Source organism: Electrona antarctica, assembly GCF_951216825.1.
Source record: "Electrona antarctica genome assembly, contig: scaffold_58, whole genome shotgun sequence".
Classification (NCBI taxonomy): Eukaryota; Metazoa; Chordata; class Actinopteri; order Myctophiformes; family Myctophidae; genus Electrona; species Electrona antarctica.
In genome coordinates, this window is record NW_027638206.1 from 781701 (window position 1) to 794973 (window position 13273).

At 47.9% G+C, this 13273-nt stretch overlaps 1 protein-coding gene across 1 annotated transcript in view; it reads left to right on the plus strand.

Moving 5' to 3' along the window:
- parp12b (poly (ADP-ribose) polymerase family, member 12b) overlaps positions 1–12861 on the plus strand; it is a 40152-nt gene extending 27291 nt beyond the window's left edge. Inside the window, exons 6-8 of the mRNA XM_079531175.1 lie at positions 1445–1613; positions 9034–9154; positions 11923–12861. Coding sequence (XP_079387301.1) covers positions 1445–1613; positions 9034–9154; positions 11923–12026 — 394 coding nt within the window. The 3' untranslated portion in view covers positions 12027–12861. The remainder of the gene's footprint in view (positions 1–1444; positions 1614–9033; positions 9155–11922) is intronic.
- The last annotated feature ends 412 nt before the right edge of the window (positions 12862–13273 follow it).

The window sequence follows — 13273 nt, forward strand, 5'->3', positions numbered from 1 at the left end:
ACACAGGTCAAAACACACAGGTCAAAACACACAGGTCAAAACACACAGGTCAAAACACACAGGTGACACGTCAACACACAGGTCAAAACACACAGGTCAAAACACACAGGTCAAAACACACAGGTGACCCGTCAACACACAGGTCAAAACACACAGGTCAAAACACGCAGGTGACCCGTCAACACACAGGTCAAAACACACAGGTCAAAACACACAGGTGACCCGTCAACACACAGGTCAAAACACACAGGTCAAAACACACAGGTGACCCGTCAACACACAGGTCAAAACACACAGGTCAAAACACACAGGTGACCCGTCAACACACAGGTCAAAACACACAGGTCAAAACACACAGGTCAAAACACACAGGTCAAAACACACAGGTGACCCGTCAACACACAGGTCAAAACACACAGGTCAAAACACACAGGTGACCCGTCAACACACAGGTCAAAACACACAGGTCAAAACACACAGGTCAAAACACACAGGTGACCCGTCAACACACAGGTCAAAACACACAGGTCAAAACACACAGGTGACCCGTCAACACACAGGTCAAAACACGCAGGTGACCCGTCAACACACAGGTCAAAACACACAGGTCAAAACACACAGGTGACCCGTCAACACACAGGTCAAAACACACAGGTCAAAACACACAGGTGACCCGTCAACACACAGGTCAAAACACACAGGTCAAAACACACAGGTCAAAACACACAGGTGACCCGTCAACACACAGGTCAAAACACACAGGTCAAAACACACAGGTCAAAACACACAGGTCAAAACACACAGGTCAAAACACACAGGTGACCCGTCAACACACAGGTCAAAACACACAGGTCAAAACACACAGGTGACACGTCAAAACACACAAGTGAATTCCTCCTCCAAAAAATGTACTCATCAATGAACATGAAAGTTAAAATGGTTAGTGAATCGATTGATTTGATTTGAATTGATTGATTGCAGTGTGGTTTTTGTCGACTAAAACTAAGACGAAAAATGTTCGTCGACTACCTTTTTTCACTGACAAAAACTAAATGGAAACTAAATGAAAACTAAGCCATGGTGACTAAAACTAAGACTAAATATACTGACAATTTCGTCAACAAATAATAACTAGACTAAGATGTTAAGAAGGGACTAGTGGACAAGAGATCCAGTATAAGTTATTTTACACTTGGTTGCTGAAAACAGCAGATCTACAAGCTATTTTCAGCAAGTGTAAAAACGCTCATTACAACGGCATCGAGGCCCACCCAAAATACATTTTAGTCTACTAAATCAACTGCAGATTTAGTCGACTAAAATCTTATGATATTTAGTCGACTGAAACTAAACTATTCCAGGTGACTAAAATGTGACTAAAACTAAAATCAAAATGTGCTGCCAAAAACAACACTGACTGACTGATTGATCGTATATCTCGCAGCCCGGGGGCGCGGCCCGTGGACTTCCTGGCCATGACCCGGGAGGCGGTCCCTGTCCGACGCCTCTCCACGGCCTCCTCCATCACGAAGCCCGCCCACTACATCCTGACCACGGAGTGGCTGTGGTTCTACAAGGGAGACCATGAGAACTGGGTGGAGTACGGCCGGCCGGTGGGTCACCCTGTTTCACCCCCTACCAAGGACTAGGGTACCCTGTTTCACCCCCTACCAAGGACTAGGGTACCCTGTTTCACCCCCTACCAAGGACTAGGGTACCCTGTTTCACCCCCTACCAAGGACTAGGAGGGCATTAAGGGTATTATTACTAGGGCATTAAGCCATTTTGGGCGGGAACCCCTTTTGGTGTTTTAAACATTGTTATAATTTAGCTATTGAAAAATAGCAGATCTACAAGCTCGTAGGTCTGCTATTTTTGAGAAATCATTAAAATGTGGTGCAAATCATTGAATATATATTTCAGAGCGAACATTTTTAACTAAAATCTTTGCTTCTGGGGGGGTCCCTGGAACTACATATTTTGAGATGGGGTCCGTGGCTCAATAGAGGGTGTCCTTGACAAGAAAAAGGTTGAGCACCACTGACATAGAAACATAGTTTTTTTTAGGATTTAAGAAGCCTTTTTTTTTTTATCGACCTCAGTCCAAAATGGGTTAAGCCATTTTGACCTGAGGACGATTCTACAAAATATCTTCTAAATCCTGACAGTTTTCTGAAAAACCTTCATGTTTCTGTCAGTGGTGCTCATGTCAACGACCCCCAAAAATATATGTATTTGGCCACCGACCCACATCTGAAAATATGTTGTTCCAGGGACCCCCCCCCCCCCCAGAAGCAAAGATTTGAGTTAAAAACGTTCGCTCTGAAATAATATATATTTAAAGATTTGTGCCACATTTTCAAAAATAGCAGACCTACGTATAAGCTCATAGCGCGGCACTCGGTGCCGCGCTATGAGCTTATACGTAGGTCTGCTATTTTTCAATAGCTAAAGTATATAACATAAAGCGTAAAACACCAAAAGGGGTTCCCGCCCAGAATGGGCTAAAGATCCCCATAGGGATCCATAGGGATCCACCCAATCCCCATAGGGATTGGGTGGCTTCAGAGCCTTAGACTGAGTTACGCTAACAGCGTTCACTTCATGGGGCTTCAGTCCAATGGAGGCTCTCCTACATAGACTTCTATTGGTCACTTCATGGGGCTTCAGTCCAATGGAGGCTCTCCTACATAGACTTCTATTGGTCACTTCATGAGGCTTCAGTCCAATGGAGGCTCTCCTACATAGACTTCTATTGGTCACTTCATGGGGCTTCAGTCCAATGGAGGCTCTCCTACATAGACTTCTATTGGTCACTTCATGGGGCTTCAGTCCAATGGAGGCTCTCCTACATAGACTTCTATTGGTCACTTCATGGGGCTTCAGTCCAATGGAGGCTCTCCTACATAGACTTCTATTGGTCACTTCATGAGGCTTCAGTCCAATGGAGGCTCTCCTACATAGACTTCTATTGGTCACTTCATGGGGCTTCAGTCCAATGGAGGCTCTCCTACATAGACTTCTATTGGTCACTTCATGGGGCTTCAGTCCAATGGAGGCTCTCCTACATAGACTTCTATTGGTCACTTCATGGGGCTTCAGTCCAATGGAGGCTCTCCTACATAGACTTCTATTGGTCACTTCATGGGGCTTCAGTCCAATGGAGGCTCTCCTACATAGACTTCTATTGGTCACTTCATGGGGCTTCAGTCCAATGGAGGCTCTCCTACATAGACTTCTATTGGTCACTTCATGGGGCTTCAGTCCAATGGAGGCTCTCCTACATAGACTTCTATTGGTCACTTCATGGGGCTTCAGTCCAATGGAGGCTCTCCTACATAGACTTCTATTGGTCACTTCATGGGGCTTCAGTCCAATGGAGGCTCTCCTACATAGACTTCTATTGGTCACTTCATGGGGCTTCAGTCCAATGGAGGCTCTCCTACATAGACTTCTATTGGTCACTTCATGGGGCTTCAGTCCAATGGAGGCTCTCCTACATAGACTTCTATTGGTCACTTCATGGGGCTTCAGTCCAATGGAGGCTCTCCTACATAGACTTCTATTGGTCACTTCATGGGGCTTCAGTCCAATGGAGGCTCTCCTACATAGACTTCTATTGGTCACTTCATGGGGCTTCAGTCCAATGGAGGCTCTCCTACATAGACTTCTATTGGTCACTTCATGGGGCTTCAGTCCAATGGAGGCTCTCCTACATAGACTTCTATTGGTCACTTCATGAGGCTTCAGTCCAATGGAGGCTCTCCTACATAGACTTCTATTGGTCACTTCATGGGGCTTCAGTCCAATGGAGGCTCTCCTACATAGACTTCTATTGGTCACTTCATGGGGCTTCAGTCCAATGGAGGCTCTCCTACATAGACTTCTATTGGTCACTTCATGGGGCTTCAGTCCAATGGAGGCTCTCCTACATAGACTTCTATTGGTCACTTCATGGGGCTTCAGTCCAATGGAGGCTCTCCTACATAGACTTCTATTGGTCACTTCATGGGGCTTCAGTCCAATGGAGGCTCTCCTACATAGACTTCTATTGGTCACTTCATGGGGCTTCAGTCCAATGGAGGCTCTCCTACATAGACTTCTATTGGTCACTTCATGGGGCTTCAGTCCAATGGAGGCTCTCCTACATAGACTTCTATTGGTCACTTCATGGGGCTTCAGTCCAATGGAGGCTCTCCTACATAGACTTCTATTGGTCACTTCATGGGGCTTCAGTCCAATGGAGGCTCTCCTACATATACTTCTATTGGTCACTTCATGGGGCTTCAGTCCAATGGAGGCTCTCCTACATAGACTTCTATTGGTCACTTCATGGGGCTTCAGTCCAATGGAGGCTCTCCTACATAGACTTCTATTGGTCACTTCATGGGGCTTCAGTCCAATGGAGGCTCTCCTACATAGACTTCTATTGGTCACTTCATGAGGCTTCAGTCCAATGGAGGCTCTCCTACATAGACTTCTATTGGTCACTTCATGGGGCTTCAGTCCAATGGAGGCTCTCCTACATAGACTTCTATTGGTCACTTCATGGGGCTTCAGTCCAATGGAGGCTCTCCTACATAGACTTCTATTGGTCACTTCATGAGGCTTCAGTCCAATGGAGGCTCTCCTACATAGACTTCTATTGGTCACTTCATGAGGCTTCAGTCCAATGGAGGCTCTCCTACATAGACTTCTATTGGTCACTTCATGAGGCTTCAGTCCAATGGAGGCTCTCCTACATAGACTTCTATTGGTCACTTCATGAGGCTTCAGTCCAATGGAGGCTCTCCTACATAGACTTCTATTGGTCACTTCATGGGGCTTCAGTCCAATGGAGGCTCTCCTACATAGACTTCTATTGGTCACTTCATGGGGCTTCAGTCCAATGGAGGCTCTCCTACATAGACTTCTATTGGTCACTTCATGGGGCTTCAGTCCAATGGAGGCTCTCCTACATAGACTTCTATTGGTCACTTCATGGGGCTTCAGTCCAATGGAGGCTCTCCTACATAGACTTCTTTTGGTCACTTCATGGGGCTTCAGTCCAATGGAGGCTCTCCTACATAGACTTCTATTGGTCACTTCATGGGGCTTCAGTCCAATGGAGGCTCTCCTACATAGACTTCTATTGGTCACTTCATGGGGCTTCAGTCCAATGGAGGCTCTCCTACATAGACTTCTATTGGTCACTTCATGGGGCTTCAGTCCAATGGAGGCTCTCCTACATAGACTTCTATTGGTCACTTCATGAGGCTTCAGTCCAATGGAGGCTCTCCTACATAGACTTCTATTGGTCACTTCATGGGGCTTCAGTCCAATGGAGGCTCTCCTACATAGACTTCTATTGGTCACTTCATGGGGCTTCAGTCCAATGGAGGCTCTCCTACATAGACTTCTATTGGTCACTTCATGGGGCTTCAGTCCAATGGAGGCTCTCCTACATAGACTTCTATTGGTCACTTCATGGGGCTTCAGTCCAATGGAGGCTCTCCTACATATACTTCTATTGGTCACTTCATGGGGCTTCAGTCCAATGGAGGCTCTCCTACATAGACTTCTATTGGTCACTTCATGGGGCTTCAGTCCAATGGAGGCTCTCCTACATAGACTTCTATTGGTCACTTCATGGGGCTTCAGTCCAATGGAGGCTCTCCTACATAGACTTCTATTGGTCACTTCATGAGGCTTCAGTCCAATGGAGGCTCTCCTACATAGACTTCTATTGGTCACTTCATGGGGCTTCAGTCCAATGGAGGCTCTCCTACATAGACTTCTATTGGTCACTTCATGGGGCTTCAGTCCAATGGAGGCTCTCCTACATAGACTTCTATTGGTCACTTCATGAGGCTTCAGTCCAATGGAGGCTCTCCTACATAGACTTCTATTGGTCACTTCATGAGGCTTCAGTCCAATGGAGGCTCTCCTACATAGACTTCTATTGGTCACTTCATGAGGCTTCAGTCCAATGGAGGCTCTCCTACATAGACTTCTATTGGTCACTTCATGAGGCTTCAGTCCAATGGAGGCTCTCCTACATAGACTTCTATTGGTCACTTCATGGGGCTTCAGTCCAATGGAGGCTCTCCTACATAGACTTCTATTGGTCACTTCATGGGGCTTCAGTCCAATGGAGGCTCTCCTACATAGACTTCTATTGGTCACTTCATGGGGCTTCAGTCCAATGGAGGCTCTCCTACATAGACTTCTATTGGTCACTTCATGGGGCTTCAGTCCAATGGAGGCTCTCCTACATAGACTTCTTTTGGTCACTTCATGGGGCTTCAGTCCAATGGAGGCTCTCCTACATAGACTTCTATTGGTCACTTCATGGGGCTTCAGTCCAATGGAGGCTCTCCTACATAGACTTCTATTGGTCACTTCATGGGGCTTCAGTCCAATGGAGGCTCTCCTACATAGACTTCTATTGGTCACTTCATGGGGCTTCAGTCCAATGGAGGCTCTCCTACATAGACTTCTATTGGTCACTTCATGAGGCTTCAGTCCAATGGAGGCTCTCCTACATAGACTTCTATTGGTCACTTCATGGGGCTTCAGTCCAATGGAGGCTCTCCTACATAGACTTCTATTGGTCACTTCATGGGGCTTCAGTCCAATGGAGGCTCTCCTACATAGACTTCTATTGGTCACTTCATGGGGCTTCAGTCCAATGGAGGCTCTCCTACATAGACTTCTATTGGTCACTTCATGAGGCTTCAGTCCAATGGAGGCTCTCCTACATAGACTTCTATTGGTCACTTCATGGGGCTTCAGTCCAATGGAGGCTCTCCTACATAGACTTCTATTGGTCACTTCATGAGGCTTCAGTCCAATGGAGGCTCTCCTAGACTTCTATAGTGTCGCAGCCCCGCCCCCTCGAGAGACCCGGAAAATAAATCCCCGTTCATTTTCCTCATAGACTTTTCAGAAAGTATTTATTTAAAAACGTTTACGCCGCGGACAAAGACAACTCTTGTTGTGACAAATCATGATAATTAACACAATGTTTTGGGCCGAACAAATAATTAAAAAGTAGAAAAAAAAGGCAGGTTACAACTTACAACACTTTTTTTGTTGTTTTTCTTCTTTGTAATTATTTGTTTGGTCTAAAATATTGTGTTTGTTGTCATGATTTGTCACGACTCGAGTTGGCTTCGTACGACGCTTAAAAGGTCTTTAAATAAATACGTTTTGAAATGTCTATGGGAAAAAATGCATTGGGATTCACGCCTGGCGTCGTCATGAAAGGGGGCGGGACTGCAACGCTCTATTGAGAATGGGGACAACCAACTGGGACAAGTCCTGGACCGGTAGTATAGGCTGAAATCCATTGGACTCAGGGCAACAGCCCAGCTTTAATGATCTTAAATCCCTTTATTTTAGATTGTTTTGTAGTAATAGTACAACATAAACATTGACAGAGACTTTAGTTGTTACTGTACAATACTTTAAAACAGTTGTCATGTTGCACACATGCCTAAAATAGCTCTTGTTTGCGCCGCCCTCGTTGAAAACAATGTATTTCCAACTCCAGCTTGTCTCAGTTCAGGCTGCATGAACAGTGCTCGGTTTCTGCCCCCTCAATGTCCTCAACTCTTCTATTAGATGGCTCTGGGGTGACCTCTGGGGTGACCTCTGGGGTGACCTCTGGGGTGACCTAATGGAGCACAATAGAACCTAATCTGGTTAGAGCACAATCGCTATCGCAGTCAATTAAAGTGTCTGCCGTTGACTCTCGCAATTTCCAAATGCTTCCGTCGTACAGTCTGGAGCAACGGAAGCTCTGATCACGAGTAAAATATAAATGCTTCCGTCATACAGTCTGGAGCAACGGAAGCTCTGATCACGAGTAAAATATAAATGCTTCCGTCGTACAGTCTGGAGCAACGGAAGCTCTGATCACGAGTAAAATATAAATGCTTCCGTCGTACAGTCTGGAGCAACGGAAGCTCTGATCACGAGTAAAATATAAATGCTTCCGTCGTACAGTCTGGAGCAACGGAAGCTCTGATCACGAGTAAACTATAAAGCGGAAGTAGAGCCTCCTCCCCACTTCCGTTTCGTCTTTACAGTCGCGCACATTTATTCTAATATAAATAGAAATCATCTAAGCATATATGGAACGTTTTCCTTCCTCAGCTCATGGGGCTGTAGGTCTAGACTCTATATAGCATTCCTTACTCAGCTCATGGGGCTGTAGGTCCAGCTCATGGGGCTGTAGGTCCAGCTCATGGGGCTGTAGGACCAGCTCATGGGGCTGTAGGTCCAGCTCATGGGGCTGTAGGTCCAGCTCATGGGGCTGTAGGACCAGCTCATGGGGCTGTAGGTCCAGCTCATGGGGCTGTAGGTCCAGCTCATGGGGCTGTAGGACCAGCTCATGGGGCTGTAGGTCCAGCTCATGGGGCTGTAGGTCCAGCTCATGGGGCTGTAGGTCCAGCTCATGGGGCTGTAGGACCAGCTCATGGGGCTGTAGGTCCAGCTCATGGGGCTGTAGGTCCAGCTCATGGGGCTGTAGGACCAGCTCATGGGGCTGTAGGTCCAGCTCATGGGGCTGTAGGACCAGCTCATGGGGCTGTAGGACCAGCTCATGGGGCTGTAGGTCCAGCTCATGGGGTTGTAGGCTCATGGGGTTGTAGGTCCAGCTCATGGGGCTGTAGGACCAGCTCATGGGGCTGTAGGTCCAGCTCATGGGGCTGTAGGACCAGCTCATGGGGCTGTAGGTCTAGACTCTATATAGCAGTCCTTACTCAGCTCATGGGGCTGTAGGTCTAGACTCTATATAGCAGTCCTTACTCAGCTCATGGGGCTGTAGGTCCAGCTCATGGGGCTGTAGGACCAGACTCTATATAGCATTCAGAGATTGTGGAATAGTCGTCTGGCTACGCGAGACTACTTGGGGATTAATAATAATCACATGTAATCTGTATTACATAAACTGCATAAAAAACGGATAAAAGATAAAAGTTCTTAAAATTCAGCCACATTTTCAGAATGGTTTAATGAAATGCTTAATTTGTGTTGTTCTTCGATTAGGATGATAAGCAGCGTCTGATGTCAGCGACGTCCCGCGACCTGGAGGAGTCGTATTTAGCCGATAACACGGCCGAGGTCACGGTGACCAAAGGCCACCGCCAATACTACCTGAGCTACCAAGGTAACAGCGCCCCCTCTGTCAGGTCCCAATACGACCTACCAAGGTAACAGTGCCCCCTCTGTCAGGTCCCAGTACTACCTGAGCACTGCCCTCCTGCTGCATCTCTGTCTGCTTTTCCACCAGGGTTGAACTGCTTCGGTTCTGTTTTCCCACCTAATGTTGAACCAGTTCAGGGTGTTTACACTGAGGGTGTTTACACTGTTTACACTGTTTACAACTGGTTCAGAACCCCAGCGTTGAACCAGTTCAGGGTGTTTACACTGACACTGAACCCCAAATGTTGGTTTGGAACTGGATCTAAACAAATGGCCACCGGTTCCTTGAAAAGGTTCCAAGAATCTAGAACGGAACCAGTTCTAGAACCAACGTTATTTTGGTGGAAAATGAACCAGTTCTATAGAAGCAAAGTTCTTCTGGTGTAAAAGGAACCTCAGTCCTGTTCTCCTCTCTCTGTGTTGCAGACATGTACCAGAACCTCAGTCCTGTCCTCTCTCTGTGTTGCAGACATGTACCAGAACCTCAGTCCTGTTCTCCTCTCTCTGTGTTGCAGACATGTACCAGAACCTCAGTCCTGTTCTCCTCTCTCTGTGTTGCAGACATGTACCAGAACCTCAGTCCTGTTCTCCTCTCTCTGTGTTGCAGACATGTACCAGAACCTCAGTCCTGTCCTCTCTCTGTGTTGCAGACATGTACCAGAACCTCAGTCCTGTCCTCTCTCTGTGTTGCAGACATGTACCAGAACCTCAGTCCTGTTCTTGTCCTCTCTCTGTGTTGCAGACATGTACCAGACCCTCTGTCCTCTCTGTGTTGCAGACATGTACCAGAACCTCTGTCCTCTCTCTGTGTTGCAGACATGTACCAGAACCTCTGTCCTCTCTCTGTGTTGCAGACATGTACCAGAACCTCAGTCCTGTCCTCTCTCTGTGTTGCAGACATGTACCAGAACCTCTGTCCTCTCTCTGTGTTGCAGACATGTACCAGAACCTCAGTCCTGTCCTCTCTCTGTGTTGCAGACATGTACCAGAACCTCAGTCCTGTCCTCTCTGTGTTGCAGACATGTACCAGAACCTCAGTCCTGTTCTCTCTCTCTGTGTTGCAGACATGTACCAGAACCTCAGTCCTGTCCTCTCTCTGTGTTGCAGACATGTACCAGAACCTCAGTCCTGTTCTCTCTCTCTGTGTTGCAGACATGTACCAGAACCTCAGTCCTGTCCTCTCTGTGTTGCAGACATGTACCAGAACCTCAGTCCTGTCCTCTCTGTGTTGCAGACATGTACCAGAACCTCAGTCCTGTCCTCTCTCTGTGTTGCAGACATGTACCAGAACCTCAGTCCTGTCCTCTCTCTCTGTTGCAGACATGTACCAGAACCTCAGTCCTGTCCTCTCTCTGTGTTGCAGACATGTACCAGAACCTCAGTCCTGTCCTCTCTCTGTGTTGCAGACATGTACCAGAACCTCAGTCCTGTCCTCTCTCTGTGTTGCAGACATGTACCAGAACCTCAGTCCTGTCCTCTCTGTGTTGCAGACATGTACCAGAACCTCAGTCTTGTCCTCTCTCTGTGTTGCAGACATGTACCAGAACCTCTGTCCTGTTCTCCTCTCTCTGTGTTGCAGACATGTACCAGAACCTCAGTCCTCTCTCTGTGTTGCAGACATGTACCAGAACCTCAGTCCTGTTCTCCTCTCTCTGTGTTGCAGACATGTACCAGAACCTCAGTCCTGTCCTCTCTGTGTTGCAGACATGTACCAGAACCTCAGTCCTGTCCTCTCTCTGTGTTGCAGACATGTACCAGAACCTCAGTCCTGTCCTCTCTGTGTTGCAGACATGTACCAGAACCTCAGTCTTGTCCTCTCTCTGTGTTGCAGACATGTACCAGAACCTCTGTCCTGTTCTCCTCTCTCTGTGTTGCAGACATGTACCAGAACCTCAGTCCTGTCCTCTCTCTGTGTTGCAGACATGTACCAGAACCTCAGTCCTGTCCTCTCTGTGTTGCAGACATGTACCAGAACCTCAGTCCTGTCCTCTCTCTGTGTTGCAGACATGTACCAGAACCTCAGTCCTGTCCTCTCTCTCTGTTGCAGACATGTACCAGAACCTCAGTCCTGTCCTCTCTCTGTGTTGCAGACATGTACCAGAACCTCAGTCCTGTCCTCTCTGTGTTGCAGACATGTACCAGAACCTCAGTCCTGTCCTCTCTGTGTTGCAGACATGTACCAGAACCTCAGTCCTGTCCTCTCTGTGTTGCAGACATGTACCAGAACCTCAGTCCTGTCCTCTCTGTGTTGCAGACATGTACCAGAACCTCTGTCCTCTCTGTGTTGCAGACATGTACCAGAACCTCAGTCCTGTCCTCTCTGTGTTGCAGACATGTACCAGAACCTCAGTCTTGTCCTCTGTGTTGCAGACATGTACCAGAACCTCAGTCCTGTCCTCTCTGTGTTGCAGACATGTACCAGAACCTCAGTCCTGTCCTCTCTGTGTTGCAGACATGTACCAGAACCTCAGTCCTGTTCTCCTCTCTCTGTGTTGCAGACATGTACCAGAACCTCTGTCCTCTCTGTGTTGCAGACATGTACCAGAACCTCTGTCCTCTCTGTGTTGCAGACATGTACCAGAACCTCAGTCCTGTCCTCTCTGTGTTGCAGACATGTACCAGAACCTCAGTCCTGTCCTCTCTCTGTGTTGCAGACATGTACCAGAACCTCAGTCCTGTCCTCTCTCTGTGTTGCAGACATGTACCAGACCCTCTGTCCTCTCTGTGTTGCAGACATGTACCAGCGGAACCTCAAGCATAACACCAAGAGGAAGGTGAGGCGTCGGCCCAAGTTCGTCTCCGCCAGAGAGGTGGAGAAACTGACGTCCACTCAGTAGAGGAGGACACTGACGTCCACTAGGAGGACACTGACGTCCACTAGGAGGACACCAACGTCCACTAGGAGGACACCGACGTCCACTAGGAGGACACCGACGTCCACTAGGAGGACACTGACGTCCACTAGGAGGACACCGACGTCCACTAGGAGGACACCGACGTCCACTAGGAGGACACCGACGTCCACTAGGAGGACACCGACGTCCACTAGGAGGACACCGACGTCCTTCCCTCAATCGAAGAGTGCCTTAAGGCCTCATTCACACCTAAAGGACTGGCCATTAAACACGGACAAGACACAAGACAGGTGTCTTTAAGGTGTGAATGAGGTCTAACTCTGCCTGTCTGAGAGCATAGAGTATACAGAAGGATAGAGACCGAAGCAGAGCATAGAGTATACAGAAGGATAGAGACCGAAGCAGAGCATAGAGTATACAGAAGGATAGAGACCGAACTGGAGCGTTAGCCCCGCCCCCCCGCTATTCATTTCAGTGGAAGTTGCTCAGTGGCGTTTTGAAGCACCCGGAAGACTTCCGGAAGTATAATGATAACTCAATGGCTCGAGCGAGCGGAGGTTTAGCCTAGCCTAGCCTAGCCTAGCCTAGCCTAGCCTAGCCTAGCCCCGGACCTCAATTTTGAGGTCCGGGCTTTTCACGTGACGTCATGAACGTCCGTCCACTTCCATTAAGTGCTGCAATTCCACATTTCGCCAGTAGGTAGTGGCATCTTCAACGTTGGATAGCCTTACTGGGGGCTTGTCTGAGAGAGACAGAGATGTTTGCCTTTGTTTTGACACAGACACTTCCTCTCTGAACTGGACCTGGACACTGGACCTGTGTGTCCCACACAGTAAAACCTGTCTGTCCCTCACAGTAAAACCTGTCTGTCCAAACCTGTCTGTCCCTCACAGTAAAACCTGTCTGTCCCCACACAGTAAAACCTGTCTGTCCCACACAGTCAAACCTGTCTGTCCCACACAGTAAAACCTGTGTGTCCCTCACAGTAAAACCTGTGTGTCCCACACATTAAAACCTGTCTGTCCCACACAGTAAAACCTGTGTGTCCCACACATTAAAACCTGTCTGTCCCACACAGTAAAACCTGTCTGTCCCACACAGTAAAACCTGTCTGTCCCACACAGTAAAACCTGTCTGTCCCACACAGTAAAACCTGTCTGTCCCTCACAGTAAAACCTGTCTGTCCCACACAGTAAAACCTGTCTGTCCCCACACAGTAAAACCTGTCT